Source organism: Misgurnus anguillicaudatus, chromosome 13 (genome assembly GCF_027580225.2).
Source record: "Misgurnus anguillicaudatus chromosome 13, ASM2758022v2, whole genome shotgun sequence".
NCBI lineage: Eukaryota > Metazoa > Chordata > Actinopteri > Cypriniformes > Cobitidae > Misgurnus > Misgurnus anguillicaudatus.
Genome location: NC_073349.2, coordinates 24,895,634 through 24,919,784, shown reverse-complemented (window position 1 = coordinate 24,919,784; position 24,151 = coordinate 24,895,634). Strand labels below are relative to the sequence as shown.

Genomic DNA, 24,151 nt, shown 5'->3' with positions numbered 1-24,151 from the left:
GGGTCCAAAATTAACTAGATTAGAGGCGCCGTTGCCTTGACCTCGCTCGAGCTCATCTGGCAGATGAGAACCTCGCCTTATCTCGACGACTCTCCTTCCAGGCGCTCGCTCGCGCTCTGACAGCTTTTCAATTGACTGAGCACGAGCTTACTCCCCTCTCCACCTCGACCACGTCTCCAATCCTCCCATCCAATCTTACCTGTAGGGGCCAGCGTCTTCGCAGTGATGGACCCTACTTAAACCTGACAGGACGCAGGGAGGATAGAGGAGAAAGGAAAGAATAGAGAGCACCTTTTTTTTGTTTACCTAGTATATTTTATGTATAATGCTTTGTAAGTTCTGTATCACAATAAAATACCTTTAAATTGAAAAAATTAGCGAGAGATAGGAGAGAGAGGGGGTGAGCGAGCGAGCAAGAGAGAGGAATCTGACAAAGCTAATAAGTACTGGGTCGGATTTGGGAGAGCAGCAGGTCAGAGCCGCACACCTCTCTGTAGGGTAACCATGTCTGAAGTGCTGAGAAGACGCTTCACTTCTTTCTAGTCAATCATCAGGTAAAGCTCAACAGTCACGCACACTTCTGTGACCCGTGGGCCGCTGTACAGGGACAGGTGCGGAGAGGAGATGTTACTCTGTTGTGATGGGGTGAGGGGTCGTCAGGGTACAAGTACATTTCCTCAAGATATGAGGGTGATTCTCACAAAATCCAGATTTAGAAGGTGTCCAGCATCAGAATTTTTAAAAAGCCCTTGAAGCCAAATTTTTTTGCACATTTAAGATTAAGGTCTGAACTTACTATAACCATTATTTTTAGAAGATTTAAAAAATATTTCCTATAGAATTATTTACATTTTTAGATCATTATCAAAAATGATCATTACCGCAACATAATATTACATTAAATATATGCCTTTACAAACTCACGTTTCGGTAATGAGAACTAAAAAGTTGTTTAGGTACTATGACAAAAAAAATTTAAACTTTACTGGAGAGAAAAAATAAGAATTTCCAACAATTTTTTTATGTTAATTGTTTAAACAATGATTGAAAATTGTTGCGGAGGATGAGAAAATTGGTCTTGGACACATTTATATTCCTTATTATTGTCTCTACATTTACCAATGATCACCAAATACCACATGTTTCTTTACTATAAACATTTATAGTATAACATGCAGTAAAGATTTTTTTAATTATAAATATTTCCATGTCAAAGAACCCAAATCCAGTCATGGACACGTTGCGGTAATGAACATTTTCCCCTTAAATGTGGAAAAAACAATGTGCAAAATAGTACATAAAAGAGATGTTTGTAACTGTATGATTCTTATTTTGATAGCATTTACTTTTTTATCAAAATGTTTCATGACACCTCATAAGTCTAATTTCGCGAGAATCACCCTATAATACAGTGTTAAAATCTCTCTATAATGTCATTCTCGAATCAAAGAAAGAAAAAATACTCCTTAACCGTGGAGAACCCAAAAAGATTTTGGGTAGCAGCAATTAACAGCGACCAAATTTGACCCCATGGGTTCTCCAATGTTAAATAAAATGTGAGCCTATTATAGGAATGTTCCTATAAATCAACCAAATGTGAAACTTTTGACATTATTTACATGCGAGTCTCACATTCACTCCATGAAGATTTCATTTTTTAAGTCCGGCAAACTTTTAGTTACAAACTCAGATCTTTAAACACACAGCTTCACAGCCTACGCTTGAATCCTAAAAAGTTTAGCTCAGTTTTTCATTTGAAGAAAAAGAAACCAACAAATTCAAAAGTGATGATTCGCTGTCATATAGCTCTATGTTGGATGGTTTTAATAAATGAAGCGTGAACAGAAATTTGAGAGGAGACGGCTAAACGATAATTATTGTCAAAAACCCTCCTGCATGTGTGAAAAGCCGAAAAACACACAGCCGGTTACTTTTATTTGGCTTGCGTCAGACTTACTGTAGAACATGTGCTGTAATGTGGCTCGGTTAAATCAAAGACTCGTGACCCGCAGTCTAGTAGCAGCGCTCTCCTACCCGCCCTCACAGCCAACAGCTTCTCTAATGAGAATCTTTCCTCTGACAGACCACGAACAACATCCATCGCAAAATAACAACAAAAGCCTGGCTAAGGCAATTTAATTGGCTGCCATGGAGCGAGAAGGTTCGCTGGGAATGGAGACCAAGCGTGATACTGACCAGACGCAGTCGTCTTCTCGCTCGTTTCTTTCTCTTTGCATAAAAGAGTGAGTTTGCATCACAACAATTGCAAAAATCCACATGAAGTCAAAAGATTTGTTTTGTCAACGGATCTGATTTTATTCTACTGACTCTTGCATTTAAAATTACTTGCAAGGGTGGAGTTTAGCAAAAATTTTGTAGAATATGTATGGGTCATGCTTCAATACAAAATCAAATAAGAAACAAGGAAAATTATTAAGTTGTATAAAAAATTAAGCCTATTTTAGGACAATTAACATGTTATTATATTTCTTAGGACAATTAAGTGAACACAAAATTCTCACTAGCTCATTGTAACTACTGTAAAAAAAATCGTATTATTACGGTGAGATGTGAGTAGGCCCGGGAATTTCAGCAATATTCCAAGGAAATTAATTGGAAATTTTGGATCATTTATACAAGCTGTATAACATACAAACATTAGCTTCCACAACATCTGACTCATATTCATCCGTGTGCCATAATTCTCATATATTCCTGTGTATTTTCCATGGAAAGTTTCCAAAATTCCCATAATTTTGCAACCCTAAACTTATCTTATGGTTGTATAGCATAAACAAAGCTAAAATCAACGTATACTGTAAAAATACATCATGGTAGTATTTGCTGTTTTTTCTCACATTAAAGGTCAAGTTCTTTCTGATCCAATTTTTTAAATCTAGTTTGTGTGTAATGTTGCTGTTTGAGCATAAATAATACCTGTAAAATGATAAAGCTCAAAGTTCACTGCCAAGCGATATTATTTTTTAACAGAATTCGCCTTTCAAACCCTACAGCGAACGGCTTGTTTGGACTACAGTCCTCTACTTCCTGCTTTAATGACATCAACAGTTTTTGACTAAACTCCGCCCACAGGAATACGTCTGTCACCAGCTAAGCTAACGCAAGCTAAGCTGCTATCGAATCCCAACACACTAAACAAACTACAAAATCAGAACTCGTTACGTATTTCTAAAGGAGGGAATTCATAGAACAAGGAAGACATCAGCACGTTTTGAGAATAGTAAAAACAGCAGTATACAGATAAATTGTGTGAAAAATACAGCGTTTTTTTTACACGTGAAACATGAACACGTTATATTGCGCACTGTAAACACAATCAAAGCTTCAAAAACACAGAAAGAACGCGACCTTTAAAGTATTAAGAGGTGCTTAACTCTTTCCGGAGTACCTGGTGGATAATAGCGGTATTGCGGATTGCCAGAAATACTCGTCATTGGCAGGGAAGCGTTTTCTCTTAATTGACGAGTTAACTCGGCAATGGCACGGAGAAGAGTTAATTATTATAAAAACAATGCCGAATGTCAAAGATGCAAAAAATGTAATGGTTTCAAAAACGGTACGTAAATAGCAGTGCAAAAGATCATGGGTTCAAACCCAGGGAACACACATGATGATAAAAAAGTATACCTTGAGTGACACGCACTGTAAACGGGCAGCAACACTACTACACTTTTTGTTCCAGTGACTTCCATTTATATGCATGCGAATGAGTCAGACTGAAAATTCGCATTCTGCAGCGTAAAAACGGTACATCATGACATGACCTTTCACTCTACTGAAAAGCAACTATGGACAAAGCCAAATAATTATATTGACGAAGCGCTCCCCACCCATATTCGCAGTAATGTTGAAAAATATGCGTATGCTCAAAGTCTAGTGTGACCACCCCTTAAGTCACTTGAATAAAAGCATCTGCCAAATGCATATATGTAAAATGAGAAACAAGGAAAACACCCACAGACTTCATGTAGAGAACCTAAGCATTTGCAAACAGATTCAAATCACTTTCAGCACACCCAGTCCATACAGCCCCTCATCTACACTGCTTTGAATATATCGCTGACCTGTCTATTCAGCTAAGTTTCCCAACACCCCTGTAAGATAAGTAGCACTCCTTGCTCCTCAGCAGGCTTTTTCAATTTGAGTTATCAGATCCACAACAGTTCTCGCTCGAGGTTGGGGCAAGACGGCGGCGTGCCCTCAGCTTCACGCGTCAGGAGTAGCGAGCGACAGAGGGAAACTGAGAGGCTCAAGGCTGGTGGGGATTAAACAGCGGCCCTGTCATGCTCCAGGAGTCGGAGGTCTGAAGCCTCCCGTACCCTTGGGGATTAAAACCAGGATTAAAACATCAGCTTCACGCAGGTAGAAGAGCAAAACTGCTTGCTAAAGCTGCCAGACATACCACTGCCAACAAGTGGATTGAATGGATAAAACAAACCGTACCTAAGCCAGTGCAGAAACTAGGAGAAAAAATGACTCAGCAATTTCATTCAAATCTTAACATGTGATTGATGCCATTAAAAGTACAGTATGACCAAAAATGTTATTATCATTGACATAAAACATAAAAGTTACTTTTTTAAGAATATAGTGAGCACTCATTCAAATGTAAATTGGGCAAGGGGATGTCAAGTAAAAAAAAAAATACAAAACCATTTATTAAAAAAATACATAAAAATGGCTTCTTACTTTTAACTCCTCCCCTAAATGCACCTGCCATACTCTGGTACAAAAAAAGTCCACTTTTCATTTTAGTCAATTGATGGATGAAACCAACGCACCACATTAAAGGGATAGTTCACCCAAAAATGAGAATAATGTCATTAATGACTCACCCTCATGTCGATCCAAATTCGTTAGACCTATGTTCATGTTCAGAACACAGTTTATGATGTTTTATATTTAGTTCGAGAGCTTGTTGATTCTTCATTGAAAATCTATGTACGATATACTGTCCATGTCCAGAAAGGTAATAAACATCATCAAAGTAGTCCATGTGACATCGGTGGGTCAGTTAGAATGTGTTGAAGCATCGAAAATATACTAGTCAACATTTGAAGTGGATCAAAAAAGTTTATCAAAGTTGTCCTAAGACAAGAATGGGTATGAGGGATTGGTTTTATGTAAACTTTTTTGAATGGTTTTGATCCACTTCGAATGTTGACTAGTGTACATTTTGGTCCAAAATTTTAAAAAATTCCAACTTTATTCAGCATTGTCTTCTCTTCCGCGTCTGTTGTGAAGCGCATGCGCAAGACTAAAGTCACGTGACTGCACGCGGCTGACGTGTTATCTGGTGCGCCCCAGCTGTTTTTTTTGTGCGCCCAGGCTTTGTTTACAGTCTGAGGGAGACGCACGCTGTAAGTTTAAAAAAAACTTTGCAAACATGTCTGAGGATAACACGTCAGCCGCGCCACTGCAGTAACGTGACCCCAGCCTCGCGCACGCAGTCCACAACAGAATCGGAAGAGAAGACAATGTTGAATAAAGTCGTAATTTTTTTTATTTTTGGACCAAAATTTATTTTCGATGCTTCAACACATTCTAACTGACCCACTGATGTCACATGGACTACTTTGATGATGTTTTTATTACCCTTCTGGACATGGACGGTATACCATACGTAGATTTTCAATGAAGGGTCAACAAGCTAAATATAAAACATCATAAACTGTGTTCCAAAGATGAATGGAGGTCTTATGAGTTTGGAACGACATTTTCAATTTAGGGTGAACTATCCCTTTAAGGATCCAAATTGGGGTGCGAATGCCATTGCAAGTAGACTTTACAAAGAACCCTCAATCCCATTACTCATGCAAGCTGTTTTAGTGAAAGAAGGTCATTCACTTCCATCAAAGACAAACGTAACACAAACGCTATGAGGTGGGCTGATACAGATGTTCTTCCACACTTTGATTGACAGATGGGTCATCCCCCGGGAGAGCTCATTACTCAGACGCCAACATCATTTGTGTAACCTCCTCTTCTAAATGATCTTGCACCTATGACTGTCACTCAATGACAGCTGGCACGAACTCAAGAGACGACGGGGAAACAAGGTAACACGAACACTTACACACGTAAGTCACGCACACTCGGCAAGAGCTCGAAGGCGTCTCGCCACACGATACCTCGCACGCTGGAACGATCTTGTGCGCTTATCGTTCCAAATCCCTCTTTAAATCTCGCACAAAGCATGCTGGGAGAGAATGAGTCACAAGCCATCTGCAGGTTTAGCGGTCAAAAGTGTTATTTTGCATTGTCAAACATGGCAACGCTGAGTGTCGTCTGGCAAATTCAGGACTTTGAAAGCGTTTGAATGATTGATACGGTTTCCACAAATGCACAAAAACCCCAGACTGCTTTGTTCCGTGAGAGGTTAGGATGAACCGTTAAACTCAATAGCAGGGTTTCAGATAAAAATGCAATTTCAAAGAACCATCGAGGTGAACATTTTTCTGCAATACCGTACAAACCTTCCAGAATAGACTACCTGTAAGTTGTTAAACGATTGCTTTTATGGCGGCCATTTTTACTTCATTTAAAAAACGTAATTGCACAAATCTTGCACAAAGCTCTAATCGGAATTCAAGTCTTTCTAAAAGCAAACTGAATAGACAACCAGAACCCAAGCCAGCAAAGAAATGGCCTGTCACTGTTACATTCTATAAAGAAAGATAGACTGGCCAGAAACTGGAAGAGACGGAGTACCGACTCCGAGGTGGAGAAAAAAGATAAATGAGAAGGAGAGAGATGTGATAAAGCAAAGATCCTCAGCACCGCAGTGAATGGCGAGCAGCTTGGGGCGTCTGAAGGGTCATGGAGAGATACGACAACAATCTGCATTAATTACAGCAGTTGGAGGATTCATTTGAACCCAGAGAGAGCGTATCGGTTTCTCCTGCGAAGAAGAAAAGGATTTGGCTTTAATGAATCTCAACTGCCAATTTAATCTCGCCAATTCTACGAGCAGCTTCAGAGAGGCCTCACGACTAGATGCGCGTGCAAATTAAATAAACGTTTGTGCCACTTTCGCATGCAATATTTCAGTGCAAAATGCATCCTCTTCACTAACCACCCGCAGTCGAGTGTCAGCAGGTGCTAAATGCACCGAAACTGTGTGACGCATTAAAAATTGTGGTGGGTTTGATTCCCAAGACGTTTGTCGCAATTGATAAAAGCATCCAATTGCATGAATTTAAATGTAAAACCAAGTACCTCTGATAAGCGCTAGCAAGGCTTCTACTGTATCTACGTAAATTAGACTTACTAACATTCTTATTTAGAAAGTTGCGTCTGAAATCACATACTGTGACTGTACATACTGCTTCATCATTGAAACAGTATGTTTTATATAGTATGTGTGGGTGCAGTTTAAATACACTTCGAAAATACTGCACCCGCCATGTCTTCTTTGTCCTGATGCCCAGCCGATGTCTACCCATTCTTATTAAATCTTATAGTATAGTATTTAATATAGTTTTTTTTAATATATAGTACTTAATACATAGTTTTTTATTGCTACTGGATCGCCTAAGACTGCTCATCAACAACCAACCGCTTCCTTTTAATTCTTTTTTTTTAATTTCCATAAAATGTTATAATATAGTATTTAATATACATTATATATTTTATAGGATCAGCTATGTCTGGCTCTCTCTCAACGGATGTTTTTCTCAAGGACTTTTTCCCCAAAGGGTTTTTCTCCTAAAAGTTCATCTCACATATGATTAAAGGGACACTCCACTTTTTTTTTGAAAAGATGCTAATTTTCCAGTTCCCCTAGAGTTAAACATTAGATTTTTACAGTTTTGGAATCCATTCAGCTGATCTTCGGGTCTGGCGCTACCACTTTTAGCATAGCTTAGCACATGAAGATCCATTGAATCTAATTAGACCATTAGCATCGTGGTAAAAATAACCAATTTTGATATTTTTCCTATTTAAAAGTTGACTTTTTGTAGTTACATCGTGTACTAAGACTGACAAAACATTAAAAGTTGCGATTTTCTAGGCATATATATCTAGGAACTATACTCTCATTCTGGCGTAATAATCAAGGACTTTGCTGCCGTAACATGGGTGCAGGCGCAATGTTATTATGAAGCAGCCGAAAATAGTCCCCTTAGTAACTTTCAATAGCAGGGGACTATTTTCAAGCAGTTCGTAATATCACTACGCCTCCTGCAGCCATGTTACGGCAGCAAAGACCTTGATTATTACGCCAGAATGAGAGTATAGTTCCTAGCCATATCTGCCTAGAAAATCGCAACTTTTAATTTTTTGTCGGTTTTAGTACACAATGTAACTTCAGCAGAGTCAAGTTTTAAATAGGAAAAATATCCAAACTCTTTCGTTATTTTTAGCGCGATGCTAATGGTCTAATCAGATTCAATGGATTATGCTAAGCTATGCTAAAAGTAAATCATTAATTCATGAACGCCTCTAAAGTTTATAACTTCAAGCGAAACACTTGGACGTGTTTAACAACTTGTTATGCCATGAAACTTGCATACTTTTAAAAACGCAGTGCTTATTCGATTTTCTTATTCGAAATCCTGTATAATTCAACCAATGAACGACTTGGAATCTGCTGAAGTGTATCCAGTTAAGTGTGCCATATGCATCAAACGTTCAGCTGAGACTAGCACTACAAAAACAATGAGACACGTGCATGTGAATAAACACACTTCACTGTTAGTAAATCTGTCCCATAGTGTTTGGCGGGAAATAACAGGCAAGAACATTATAGCAAAAAATAATAATCGATGTTGGTGCCAGAGCATTGGCTGTTACATTTAAGTTAATGAGAATCTGACTGTCCTTTCTGGCATGTTCTACTCCCCCAAGATGCACTTTCTTTCATTTCACCATTTGCAGAGAAGGGACAGAGATGACCCATCTCCATAGAAACCAGGCTGTTTTCCTTTGAAAGCAACGGAGCAAGGCTACGGCATTGCCGTGCTTTTGACCTTATCATCAATTACAGACTATTTCAGGGAGTAAACTAGCAGTGCACAGAAAAGGCGTACCTCGCAGCGAACACGATCATTAATGAAACATCTTCAAGGCACTAAAAAGCTCCTCTCTTTTCAAAAAAGTATAGGTTATTATGAGGTCAATATCAGCCAGAACAAAATAACTGCTTTTATTTGCTATCTTGTTTGTTTAGTAGTGTCTACATCAACTTTTCCAAATTGGCACCTCAACCTCTGAGGTCTCTTTATGAAATTGTTCACACTTTTACACCCACTTGACTGAAGTATTTACTTTCGAGACACTTTCAAGTACTAATGACAAAATTTCTAGCAAAGCCATTAAAAACGCATGAATAAAAACTATTATTATAGGAGTTAAGAAACTTCTGACTTATCTGTTTAAGGTTATACATGAACCCCAAAATATTGGGTCTTAATCATTAAGCATGCGTAGGCATACATTTGTGAGATGTGCGTATGGATGTTTTCATGAACAAATCCTGATTCAACAAAAACTTTTGTATCAAAATTTCTTCTAAATCTACCCAAAAATTCAAGAAAACCTAAAACCACTTGTACGCAATAATCATGTACGCTATAATCAAATACTAGGCTATAATTATGTTTATAATAAAGTTGATATATAAAATTTACAGGATTATATTTTATACTATAATATTTTCTGTATTATATTATTATACATGATCTATATTATTATTATATACATTCTATTATACATTATTATAACCTACTTATTTTTTCTACACATATAAAAAAGATGCACGTAATGACAAATCTTCACACTTTTCTTCCTCACTTTTTAAATCTCTATATAAAGGCGTCTGCTTAATGCCTAATGTAAAAGTCATGTAAATTTAATGTGTTGTGAATAAGGCAGAACATTTTCGTGGGAAGTTTGTATGCGTCAATGTGCATATAAATACGAAAAACGTACCCAATTAACAGTTAATGAGACCCAATGTTGGAAATATTTCTAAATACTTGCGTTCTGATTGTGGACGATTCTCGATTATGAGTGTAAGAAAGTCTTACTTGATATTGGCTTCACTTCGAGCCGCAGCGGTGTGGAACTGTTCAGCGGACACCTTGAATCGCTCCTCATTCTGAAACACAAACAATAAAAACTCAGTAAATAAAACATGAGAGGACAGAAATCCTTCAAAGCTCTGCTGTGAGTAATACGAGTTAAAGATGTGGACCAGTGATGGGAGTCTCTTTGAAATTATAGTTTGCGAATCTGAAAGCTTCTGTACTTTCAAAGCTGTCTATATAGCCTTAAGCCACTATCAGAATGTAGGCAATTACTTTGAAGCTATTCAAAAGGCCAACATGTTCATAAATAAATAACTATTAGAAGATTATTTAAAAAAAACAGCATCTTTTACAGTTAAAAATCAATGATGTTGTCAATTAAGACAAGCATTATAAAATATTAGAAAATTCTTATTTTGAAAAATACAGCATCCCAACAATCTGCTACAGTAACGTCTGCATACAGAATGCTTCTGGAGAAAAAAGTATGATTTTTTTAATGAAAGCAAATTTTTATGTCAGGATTTGAATGTGGTTATAATTGTGACCCTGGACAACAAAACCAGTCATTAGTAGCGAGAAGGACGTCTCTGCCGTACAAAAAGAGGCATTTCCCAATTTTGGGGCATCTTCAAACTGAAATAGGTGTTTTTCCACCTCTTCGTCTGATTGGCTCAAATTGAGTGGGCGATTCCCCAATGCATTTTTTAAAAAGGAGGTCTCTGCAAAATAAAAAGAGGCGTTTCCCAATTTTGGGGCGTCTTCAAACTTAGGTGTTAAAAAAAATTGATGTATGGCTTTTCACGGCCTAATTTATCATTAGTAGTATGTGTTGCTAAGGACTTTAAAGGCGTTTTTTGCACCCTCAGATTTCAGATTTTTAAATAGTTGTATCCATGGCCAAATATTGTCCTATCCTACCAAGGGTCCAGGACACATTTATGAAACTCTGCAAAAAGTCTCGCATACCGTTAATGTTTTTCAAAGGGTATGAAGACAGAAAGTCAGTTTAAAAAAGCTGCCCCATTTGGGACTTTTACTTATCAATGAGTGTGTTTACATGCACAGAATAAGCGGATAACTGTTAAAAACCTGCTCATTAAAGAAACCTGTTTTCATGCATTTACATGCAAATAAATAAACCGTCTATAACTGCGCTTACATGGGATTTGGAGATTTGTCAGGTTTCTCGCAGGCAATGACGTCACCACCTACATAGTCGTTCAAAAGCCAGTGGGAAATCTGTCTTAAAGCTCACGTAACACACGCTGTTTCTGCATTTCTGATGTTAATCTGGAGAACCTATAGAGTAGTATGACATCCTTTATATCTCTGAAGAGTCTTTAGTTTAATCAGATTTATAAAAGAAAGATTAGCTTTACCCAATCTTTCCGATAACGTAAGAAAAAATGAAGAAGGAGGAGTTACTACCGTGGTAGGAGCGAGTACGAGTCATGCAACACTATACAACACCGTTTTAACTGATGATTCACTACATGTTCGTGTCATTTATATAATATGCACGCGACTATTTCCAACACAAGACAGAAGTCTTACTTACCGCGTGCAACTCTTCATGACCCGGTTGGGAAAATCCACTGCATCAAACACACACGCAAATAATAAACTATATCCATTGTTTCCATAAGGCTGGATGCAGGGAACTACACTAACCTTTTCCACTGGTGGCACTTGCGCTACCAACTTTTTCAGTTACTGGCGCAAAATATGATTTGGTCGCACATATTTTTTCAAGTTATATTAAGGCGCTCTGGTTAATAATGAACAATAATGAAACTGTATTGCATACAGATATGCCTTTTATTTTACTTGCCATCTTTTAAACCACATGCCGCCTTGTTTTCTTAAACGTTGCAGTCAGTGTTTCCCACAGATCTGAACTTTACTTGGTGGTGGTAACCGGTAAAAAGGGCAATCATTACCCACTGACAAATAATGGTCTACTATACATATGACGAAGAACTAATAATGTGTGACACAACACAATACTTTGATTTATTGAAAATTAATATTAATTTCACATTATATTTCATTAATCTAAACACTCCAAACTTTCTTTGCCATTAACAAAGCTGACACTGTTTGTCAAAGCACCACGAAAACACTTACTGTTTTTGCACTGATATATGAAGCAATTAGACCCCTTTTATCAAACTCAATATAATACAATACTATGTATAGTATATTAATAGACAGTGCAGGTCTATAGATTATAAATGTGACTGATGTTATGACTGATGTTATAATGGTAATAATTTCTATTAAATAGGCACTTTTACTGCTTCTGCTCTATCTTTCTATTTCTCTCTTGCCGATTTAAAAAGCTTAATCCACTTATTATTTCAATAATATTATTCCACTTATTTTATTTTCAAATCTACTTGCTGTCCCGGTGACAAACGTTACATTGCTTTGCTCGTTTAGTGCAATGGGCTTGACATTAGCACTGCTTTTTTGCTACAATCTGTGCAAACTTAATATGGATATGGTTTTAGAAAATATATGGTTTATTAATAATAAGATCATTAAAATCATGTGAGAAAGAAAACGCAGCACGTGGTTGTAACAAGAACCATCGCCATAGAAACCGAAGGCACGCTAAACTGCACTTGAGCTTTAGCGCGCTAGCGCTCATGGCCGTTTTCCGATCGACTCGGGTTATAAACTCAATATTAATCAGACTTGGGACCCAAAGTAATTAAACTAGGACCTAACCGGACCCGACAGACCATTTAAAATATAAACCCGGAACCATACGGGTCCCGCGTCCTCAGTGAAGAAAGACCTCTGCTCAAGTTCAGAAACATGGAAGACACTGCGCTTGCGTCGCGTCGCACCCAATTCATTGAGAAACAGCTGAGCACGCAAACGCACACTGATAGGGAGAGACACGACGTGCTTTCACCCAAAATGAAGCCAACGTGTTGATGGCTCAGAGCACGTTATAAAACGTATTCTTAAAATCCACATTTCTGTTTTAATAAATGCTCATAGTAAATCATAGCATATTGTCTAAAACATTAGGTAGCACATTTGCGACCCATTAAAAATTAGGGTCGCAACGGCAGTTCAAAAGGTCGCATATGCGACCATTTTGGTCGCAGTGTAGCTCCCTGGCTGGATGTCTTCTCCTTACATCCAAAAACACACTTCTTCTTTCGTGCCATTGTTGACTTTTGAAATTAAACAAAGCTGAGTGGCGTGATAAGCTGTTAGCAGCTCTAGCGTCTCCCGCTGATTGACGGGTGGGCGGGGTTTTAGTGGGAAGTTTTCCGGTGGAAGCCCATATAAAGAAGTGATACGTATCGAAAACCCCTGAAACGTCAGTTAGAACTGTAATCGAAAAAAACTTGCCGAAACTTTCGGCACAGAAATACTCTGTAACACATCCAACTGCTGTTTTGACACTTTGCCTATGTTTAGCATGAGGAAACAACTCTATAACTTTGTTAATAAGTCAGAATGCTTGAAATACCATTAAACCCCCCCTTTAAAGGGCCCCTATAGTCCGATTCTGCATTTCCTTCGGTGTGTAAGTGTTTATTAGCACATGTTAACGATATGCAAAAGGTACAAACCCCAAAGTAAACAATGACGCCAGTTATCCTTTCCAACTTAAATCTCTTTACTTGGACTACAACAAACGCACGGATTGTAGGCAACAGTTTACTTCCTCTGCCTGTTGACGTGGACACGACACACCTGCTTCTGAAATGCAGCCTGTAAGTTAACTCCTGTCAGCATTATATTATGAGCGAATCTTTCAAACATAGTAAGAAGCGTCACATTTCCGGCTGATGTCAGAAGTATTCAGGCCAATCACAACTTACACATTAGCTGGCCAATCAGGGACCCAGCGCTTTTCAGATCAATGAGCTTTGTACAAAATCAGAGCATTTGAGAAAGGCAAGGATATCTGGAGCTACAAAAATGTACGGCATGTGGAAAATGTGTTTTTTAACCATAAACCACACAAACATATTGTGTTATACTAAATACACAAATATGTGCACTTTAAGACATACTGTTGTATCTCAAGTCTGCAGAACCTGTAACCGTAGGTTCACACCAGCCGCGTTTGAGGCGTCAAATTCGCGTCTACAGCGTCTAGTTTGCCGCTTGAACATTTTGAGTTTACTCGGTTCATTCGTGCATGAAATTCTAGTCATCGAGACATTCATGGGAAATTCGTATTCGAAATAACTCCACTCGCTTCCTGTAATCATGCCACTACTACAGCAAGCTCCTGATTGGTTAACGCGGCACGTTTTTCCGCCAAAGTTAAAAAAATTGTAATTGTGCGTTTCCCGCCGCGCTAAACGCCTCATCTTTACATTGACTTAACATTGAAATCACTCGCGCTTGACGCCTCGACCGCGGCTGGTCTGAACGCAGCATTAATGTAACCTGAGCTTTAATTTTCACAGGTTCTCTGCCAACTGCTTGAGTCGAGCACAGACTTTTTTGCGCTACTTTGAGCTTACTTTCGCATGTGACTTTATCTTTCACAGGAGGAGACATACAGTATGCACATGTACAAAACTGCGAGAAAGCCGGTTAAGGGGTTTACATGCAAAAAAAAAAAACTACCTGTGCCAATTGTCTTTTGCTTAGGCTTTAATGGGTTTTTCTCGATAAAAGAAAAGCGCTTACATGACCCCACCCATTATCACTTTATTACGCATAATCGACGCAAGACGTCTTATCATGCCAAGATCTGCTTTCTTTTTACCAAATCAACAAGTAAAATAAAGAGCAAAACCCATTAGGATGACACTGTAATCCAGTTTGACAGTATTTCTGTCACACTGACTTAAACACATTTCCTATATCCCTGTCATTTCAAAGAGCAATTCAAAACAGATCTTCAATTCAGGGTCATTTTCATGCCAGCGGGAAACACTTAATGCTATAAAACAAAACTAATCCTCAATAATAAAAGCTCTCCTGCCAGTACCAGCAAGCTAAGGACCGCTCAACTCTGTAACTTAAACACAGTAAAATATAGATTTAATGCAACTTTTGAGATTTACATGGATCCTTTGAAAGTCTCAATTACATTTTACCATGTCCTCTTTGCAACATAATGATATCTGACCTTTATCACAGCGGCTATTCAGCAGTGACCACAGGGACAGATGGATATATGGTCGAAATAAGCAAGTGATACTAAATGAGAAGGGTCCCCACATGAAAAAGTCCTTTGCTTTTTTGCATACATTAGCACTGGGCAGCACTTCCTGTAGCAACACAGCAGGAAGGGATTTGTTGGTTATAATCACGCAGCTGGCACCTGCTTTGTCATTTTCTTTGCCTGGCACGGACAATCAGTGGCACCCTCGACTATTAAGTCCCAGCTACTGAATTTCCAAAATGGTCAATGTTTTAATCTGAATTGGGTACTTATGTTTCAATGTGGGGATGCATTTCCAATGATACTTTCTACTTAAGGGCACTTCCTATGATGGGCAGAAATAAGTCTTGGCAAAATTGCTGGTTAATGCATTAGTTGTTTGGTTGTTGAATATATACTTGCTGAGTGCACTGTCAAAATTACGCTAAACCCAACGCCTTCATTATCCCTAATATTAAAATTGGATTAGGAAATGTTAGTGGGACAAATAATGATGATGGTCCTAATTTGCAAAATAACAGTCACCAAAAAACAAATCTACCTGCAACCCTATTTATTTTCTGTATCCTCTTTGATTTCTCAAAGAGCACCTATTGTCCGATTCACGATTTTACATTTCCTTTGGTATGTAAGTGTGTATAAGTACATGTTAACGATATGCAAAAGGTACAAACCCCAAAGTAAACAATGATGCGAGTTATCGTCTCCAACGTAAATCTCTTTTCTTGGACTAACACACGGATTGTAGGCAACAGTTTACTGCCTGGGATTGGTGATGTAGACAAGACGACATTATCATAATATCTCCAGCTTCGGACTCAGCCTGTAAGTTAACTCCTGTTAGCATTGCATTGTGACCGAATCTTTCAAACATGGTAAGGAGCGTCACATTTCCGGCTGACGTCAGAGGTGTTTAGGCCAATCACAACGTACAGATTAGCTGGCCAATCAGGGACACAGAGCTTTTCAAATCCGTGCTTTTCAGGAAGAGAGTGAAATCTGGAGCTACAAAAATGTACGGTATGTGAAAAATAATGTGTTTTTTAACCATAAACCACGCAAACACATTGTATTATACCAAATACACAAAATAACTTTGTTTTTTAGCAATGAAATAGGTGCTCTTTAACTCTTTCTTTAGCTCTTTAAAACATTTCCCTGCCAATGATGCTTTCTTGACGATTTTTTATGATAATCTGTTTTGTTTATTTGTTTGTTTGTTTGTTTAAAAAGCAAAGGGTCTGTTCTTTCATTCAATATATATTTATAGAAGTAAAAATTTTTGAAAATCACAAAAATGCTGGCGGGCAACGTTTTAAAAAAGGCTGTCGGGAAATGAGATAAAAGTAAAACAAAAACAAATAAAATAAATTGGAAAAAATAAGCGAACAATAAGCAATATAGTTAATTATTTATTAATCTTTGTTAAATTCTTCCTGTAGTCAACAATTGTATCACTAAAAACTCATCTTTGAGCAGCATCATAGCATGTATAAAAGTTTTACCTGTCACAGTAATTTTTTCATGCTTTAAAACAGCTTGAATATAACTCTACACCCTTGCTGCATTTAGTATATTTATTAGTCCCCGCCTCCACTATTTCACATCACTTCGAAAATTTTTGGAAAGCTGAGGTTCTTGTGATTCGAATGATGTAAATCGTTTTAAGATACAATCAACACAGCAGGTACAATTAGTGTCCTTTATAGGCGTTTTTTACGTATTTTTCAGGAAATTTTTGCTACAAATAACGTAAACGTAGGCAAAGTGTCAAAAAAGCAGTTGGGCATGTTACAGAGTATTTATGTGCCGAATGCACTTCGCCAGGGTTCGTCCAAGTTTCGGAAAGTTTTTTTCAGATTACGGGTCCAGCTGACGTTTCAGGGGTTTCTATACGCATCAATTTTTTATGGGCACTTCCCCCTGACAACCCCGCCCGGAAGACGCTAGAACTTACAAACATCTTATCAGCTTTGTTTAATTTCAAAACTCAACAATGGCATGAAAGATGAAGTGTGTTTTTGGATGGAGAAGAAAGTCAGCATCATGGAGACAATGGATATAGTTTATTATCCGGGGTAGCAGCGGAGTTTTGCGTGTTTGTTTGATGCGCTGGATTTTATTGAAAAGTCCCAACCGGGTCATGAGTTGCCTGCGGTAAGACAGACTTCTGTTATGTTGGAAATAGGCGCGTGCATATTATATAAATGACACGAACATGTAGTGAATCATAAGTCAGGGCTCCAGACTGCCACCAAATGGTGGCATTTTGCCACCAAAATTTGAGAGTGTGCCACTAAATTTTACATTCAGTTCCACATGTGCGACCTGTAAATTTGACCTTTTTTTGTGATGTGACACTGAATTTAAAACTGCACATTGTACTTTCTGCATCTATCATCAAAGTATTTGTTAGTAATACAGTGTATTACTTAGTAGAAATGTGAATATTTGGTTAGCATGTTGATTTACGGTATGTGCACCTAAATTTTCTGGTTGCGCCCCTATAGTTTTCAATTTTTAACACAGCGACCAGTAAATTTGACCTTTTTTTGTGATGTGACACTGAATTTAAAACCGCACATTGTACTTTCTGCATCTATCATCAAAGTATTTGTTAGTAATACAGTGTATTACTTAGTAGAAATGTGAATATTTGGTAAGCATGTTGATTTACGGTATGTGCATCTACATTTTCTGGTTGCGCCCCTATAATTTTCAGTTGGGGGTCACTGTGGTCCTAATGAAAAAAGTTAGTCTGGAGCCCTGTAAGTTAAACCGTGTTGTATAGTGTTGCATGACTTGTACTCGCTCCACCTGGAGTAGTAACTCCTCCTTCTTCATTTTTTCGGACGTTGTCGGAAAGAATCGGAAAAGCTAATCTTTCTTTTATAAATCTGATTAAACTAAAGACTCTTTGGAGATATAAAGGATGTAATACTACTCTATAGGTACTCCAGATTAAAGGCGGAGTGCACAATGTTTGAAAGTCAATGTTGATATTTGAAATCACCTAAACAAACACGCCCCTACCCCAATAGAATCTAGACCTTCTTTTAAAAGACCCGCCCCACACATACGCAACCCGGCAAGGATGTCGGTTAGTAGACACGCTCCTTACTGCTGATTGGCTATAAGTGTGTTTTGGTAGTCGGCCCGTCTCCTTTTCCAAAGCGTTTTTCAAACATTGTGCACTCCGCCTTTAACATGAGAAATGCAGAAACAGCGTGTGTTACGTGAGCTTTAAATTAAAAATTAAAAATCTAAGAACTGACATCCGCGCCTGCTAAAAATAGAGGGTGGCAAACAATTTTAAATGAACAAACAAGTGGAAAAGAGGATTGTCCCTATTGCCACTGTCAATAATGAGGACAGAGATTTGTTATGGATACCTGCAAATATATAGGAGATAATCTTCTGCTGAACAGAAAATAACAAGTTTAAAATTATGTCAGATTTATGTTTCATTACTGATCTTTTAAGCCCTTAAAGTTGCCCGTTTAATCCCACATCCAACGTACTACGATTAAATAACCGAATCAAGAAAGAGAGAAACATAAATACCAGTATGAAAATTTGTGATCATGTTGCTTATTCAGCCTTATCAAATTTCCTCTTTCAAATGCTTCAGCATTACCATACCCAGATGCAAGACAGCAAAAACGCATGCAAAACACAAAATCCTCTTCTCCAGCGTTTTGATTGTAATACCGCTCCACCTCCCGCTCATTGCCATTACAGAGTCAACGAGCTATTACACCCCTGGAGTCACTGACATGTACATACATCCAACACAGCATGCCGGATTGAAAAATTAAAACGAATTTGTAAATGAATCATTTTTTCAGCTTTGAAGTAAATTAATTTTAGATTATGCGCCGGACATGGTCGCTCCGGGCCAGAGATCGTGAATCTGTCCAGGTGAAGTGTACAGCAGCTGGTTAGGTAGTTTTCAGAGAAAGAGAAAGAGAAAGAGAAAGAGAAAGAGAGAGAGAGAGAGAGAGAGAGAGAGAGAGAGAGAGGTCTCCCGTTGACAACGTGTCAGGCCGACTACAAGGATTTCAGGAGGATTATTATCTCGTATCCACGCTTCAAGTGCTTCAAAGTGCTTTGCACGGGAGTAAGCGAGGTGGGGGTAGGCTAAAACGGCGGGGCAATAAAAAAAGTCTCGTCTTGAGAGACATGAGTGGAGAAGGTTCAGCAGGATTAGATAATGCTAGCGCTAATTCAAAACGGTGGCGGGATGCTGCTGTTTACAGCCTTTGCTCACAGTGGCGCTTACATACAGACTTTGGCAGAATTTATGGATGTGAAGTGATTATGCGTGCAACGCATCAAAAAGACAAGAAACGGGACGTTCGGCGAGATAAAAGGCATTTGCGACTCGCGGCGCAAAGAACCTTCCTGCAGCGGCAAGATAGACTTCTTCAGGTGCACCTGCCATGGACCGAGACTGGGAAGCAGGATGGATGTGCAGTTCTCTTTTCGAGGTCTACCGTGAATATACACCCCCCCTCCCACCCCACAACAACCTCCTATACCCCTGCTGGGGTAACAGCAGTCTGAACAGACATGCCAACTGTCTGCATTATCCTTCTCCCATTGGTCTAACTCTGTCACACAGCAACTAAAGCCCGACTGTAAACACTCTGCGCGCCTTTCATTGCCAGTCTGTGATCCCTTTGGCAAACGGCGCTTTCTTGTAATGAGGTAAATATAAATACTGGGGCATCTGACACACTAGGTTGATCCCATTTGCTATTAGACAGAAGTTCGTCTGTAACCTCAGCGTGTGAGACAGCGTGCATGTGTGTGTATGGGCGGAGAGGAGGGGCTCCCAATGCAGAATGTTTGTTTATGATGATCGCTCATTAATTAGCACCGGGTCGCCATTAATCCTCGCAGGCTGTGTCTGCTATGAGCCAACGATGGAGACACAATGCAGACCACTTCCTTATGCCTTGATGGAGTACTTCGGAAAAATTTTGTTAACCGCATCCATGCCGCAGGCAAAATATCATTACAATCTGAAATGTTGTCATAAGGTTCTTTTATAAGGTGTGTAAAACAGACAGGAAAGCAAAATTGACTATTTAATTATAAAATATGCATCTGTGGTTTTATTGTGAAGAAGGTTTCAGTGTTTATGTTATAAAACACACACATTAATATTAATCGACTAAATTGGAAAAAAACATAAATATTCAGTTAATTAGATTTTTCACTTATTTTAGGCACTAAAATAGGGTATTTATGTTCATTCATGAAGTGTTTAAAAACACAAAATCCTTGAGGCGTACCGCGGGTGGAGTGAGTCATGAGCAAGCAACACACACAAAACATTATCCCATTATCTCTGGATAACTTATGATGCTCATGCACATGACGTTTATGTTATATGCACTTACGCGCCGACTGCCAACAAAACACAGACATATGATGACGTGTTAATTACCGCCTCTGACGCATGGCCTGGTTGGGACCGTTCCATTTTAACAAAATCCAGGGTTAAACAAACAGACACGTACAACTACGCTGCAACTCCGGAAAAACAAACTATATTCATTGTTTCCATAATGTTGGGTTCATTAAATTTTCCTCACTAACAACAACACATTTCTTCTGTGACTTTGATTTCGTGTCAGCTCTTGGTTGGTGTGTGCGTGCACTATTCCGGTTAAAGGCGGGGTGCATGATCTCTGAAAGCCAATGTTGACATTTGAGATTACCTAAACAAACACGCCCCTACGCCAACAGAATCTGGACCTTCTTATGATAGACCCGCCCCACACATTACAATCCAGGCAACGATGCGGTTAGTACACACGCCCCTTACTGCTGATTGGCTACAAGTCAGAGACGCGCGGGTTGATCCAAAATCACCCACAGGGACGAGTCATCCAAAAATATTTGGTTGTTTATACATTGACCCGTGCATCACTGCTACAAGTGTGTTTTGGTAGTCGGCCTGACCCCCTTTTCCAAAATGTTTTATTTTCAGAAATCGTGCACCCCCCCTTTAAAGTGCCCATATAAGGACTTCTAATGAACTTTCTGCATTGATATTGCCCATAAAAAATAAAGCAATAGGGGAAATTAGACTTATGAGGTGTCATGAAACATTTTAATAAAAAAGTAAATGCAAAGTAAGAGTATCAAAACAAGAAGCATACAGTTACAAACATCTCTTCATGTACTATTTTGCACATGATTTAAGATGACATCATACATACAAATTTTGTTGTTTTTTCAACATTAAAGGGGAAATTTTTCATTACAAAAAAGTGTCAATGACGTGATTTGGGTTCTGTGAAATGGAAAAATTTATAATTAAAAAATCTAAAAAATAAAAATCTTCAGTGCATGTTATACTATAAAAATTTACAGTAAATAAACATGTGGTATTTGGTGATCATTGGTAAATTTAGATAAAATAATAAGGAATATAAATGTGTCCAAGAAAATTTTTCTCATCCTCCGCAACAATTTTCAATAATTGCTTAAGCCCTCAAGGAACTAACATTTTCAAAAAAAAAATTGGTTGGAAGGAACATAATTGACTCAAGATGGCTACCAGGTAAGCAGTTCTTTTTTTCTTTCCAGATAAAAGTTGAAATTGTGTTTGTCATAGTACCTAGACAACTTTTTAGTTCTCATTACCAATACATGAGTTTGTAAATGCATATATTTAATGTAATATAATGTTGCGTTAATGATAATTTTTGATAATGATAATCTAAAAAATATAAATAATTCTATAGGAAATATATTTTAAATCCTCTAAAAATAATGGTTATAGTAAGTTTAGACCTAAATCTTATATGTGCAAAAAAAATTCTGATGCTGGACACTTTCTAAATCTGGATTTCGTGAAAATCTCCAAAGATTGTTACCTATGAATCTCTCATGTTCAATAAAAAAAAAAAACTTTCAGAAACTTGTACAAACCCTGGTCAAGTGCATTCGGCACAGAAATACTCCGTTATACGTCCAACTGCTTTTTTGAGGAATATAACTCTTTAACCGTGTAAATATGTCAGAATGCATTAAATATCTTTAGATATATTTTTAAATAAAAATAATGGCCCATGTTGTTGGTCTACTTCATTAAAAACAAACAATTCATTTATACTTTACCATTCAATGACTTTCTAGTTAACATCCACTACTAAATATATTAGCAACGTACATTCAATACAGACAGAAACTGCATTATTATAATCCTGTCTCAGACTCAAAACGCAACACGAATTAAGTCTCAAAGACAGCAGAGCGTAAATCTGCGGCATGCAAACAACGTTAACTGTACACCATGGAACAAATCCCCTCTTTCGAGAGACACAAGCGTTAAATTATCAACCCGGCAAAGCCACCATGGATGCCATCCCAGTGCTAATATTTCCCTTTGCAATCCTTTTGTTTTCTCATCACAATGAAGCATGTACCCAAAACATCCATCTCCATCTCCTTCCCCTGAATCACTAGGCCTAAAGTGAATAAACAAAAAGGCAATTCTTCAAGCCAGTGACTGAGCAACTCTCTTAGTAAAGCTTATATGAACAAAGCAAGAGCGCTTGAACACGGCAAAGAGTCAAATAAAGTAGAATTATCTTCCTAAAGCCGTCAAGGTGTCTGGGATCGTCTTAAAAAATAAGATTTTGATTGAGAGGATACAAAAATTGCATCTAATGAGATGTTCTTTAGCCAATAAATACAAAATGGACGGCATACAATTATATAAAAATGGAAAAAACGGCAATGCTCCAACCAACAACTAACATTTAACCAAATTCATTTGACGTAACTATGCAACAATATTGAGAGGTTTCTTTAAATATTGTTTTTTACATATTATACAGCAATAAAGTGACCTTATTTTTCATAATGAAAAGCAATATTTTATGAACCAGACAAAGATATATTATAACCTAGTTGAGTAGTAACATCAAATGAGAATTTGGCTCAATACAGTGGTTAAGTTACCTACAATGCATCGCACTGAACCAAATTCATTTGACGTTACTATGCAACTAGGTTATAATGTTTCTGGAATGCTTTGCATTCTGGGAAATAAAGTAACTCAACCAAGCAAAAAAGCCTTTTTTATGGACGCCCACTTCCTTACAGCACGGCCGCTGTTACACGCTGGACCGCTTTCCTCCGGCATGTCAGTGAGGGGGGGAAAGAAGCAAATCTCACTTTTTGCCTGCTGCATGCAGTCGATAAGACCTCAGAAAAAGAGTGAGTGTAGAAAATAAGGGTGAGGGAGGGCAAAAGAGAGAAAACGAATAAGACGGGGACTGGGGAAAATCACAAATCTTGGAGAGCGACTCTGACTTCATTTGCCAATAACTGAATGGTTTTGAGGCTTTGGCTAAAGCACTTTCTGCACCATTGCCCCTTACCACGCCGAGCAAGCCCTTTCCATTTAACGTAACTTTATTCATTTTTTTACACCAATGGGGTAAATCAAGGTGTGAACCCAGTGGATAAAGGCAGCCGCCGTTGCCGCCCGTGCACTTCAGATTCCCACTTTAGTGGCATATAGACCATTATGATCTTTGTCCAGTCATTTACAGAGGATAGATGGCTGAAGGTCGGGCCATGAAAACAGCCCCATTTGGGGATAAACGCAAAGATATCTACGGTGTAGAGAGGGTTGCATACGAACAGAGACATCTTACTTTGCCTTGCACGAACCACCTGCTGATCCTAAGATGACTATAAGCTTACACATACCTTTCCTTAAAGCTGCACATTTTATTTCTCCAAAATGTCATACACCAGCTGTGAAAATTATATGGGACAGGAGAACTTAAAAGACAGATTTTTCAAAGCTTTTGAGACCGAAGAGCTTTAAAGGTAATAAAAATGAGATGGGGGTTGTGATATTTAAGAATTTACCAATTAAAAGCATGAACATTAGCATCTGTCAGCTATTCAG

At 38.2% G+C, this 24,151-nt stretch overlaps 1 protein-coding gene across 1 annotated transcript in view; it reads right to left on the bottom strand.

The window, feature by feature from the left end:
* The window catches only part of chchd6a (coiled-coil-helix-coiled-coil-helix domain containing 6a), a 76,711-nt gene that overhangs the window by 29,003 nt on the left and 23,557 nt on the right, over positions 1-24,151 (bottom strand). Inside the window, exon 7 of the mRNA XM_073875467.1 lies at positions 10,053-10,123. Within this exon, the coding sequence (XP_073731568.1) occupies positions 10,053-10,123 (71 nt within the window). The remainder of the gene's footprint in view (positions 1-10,052; positions 10,124-24,151) is intronic.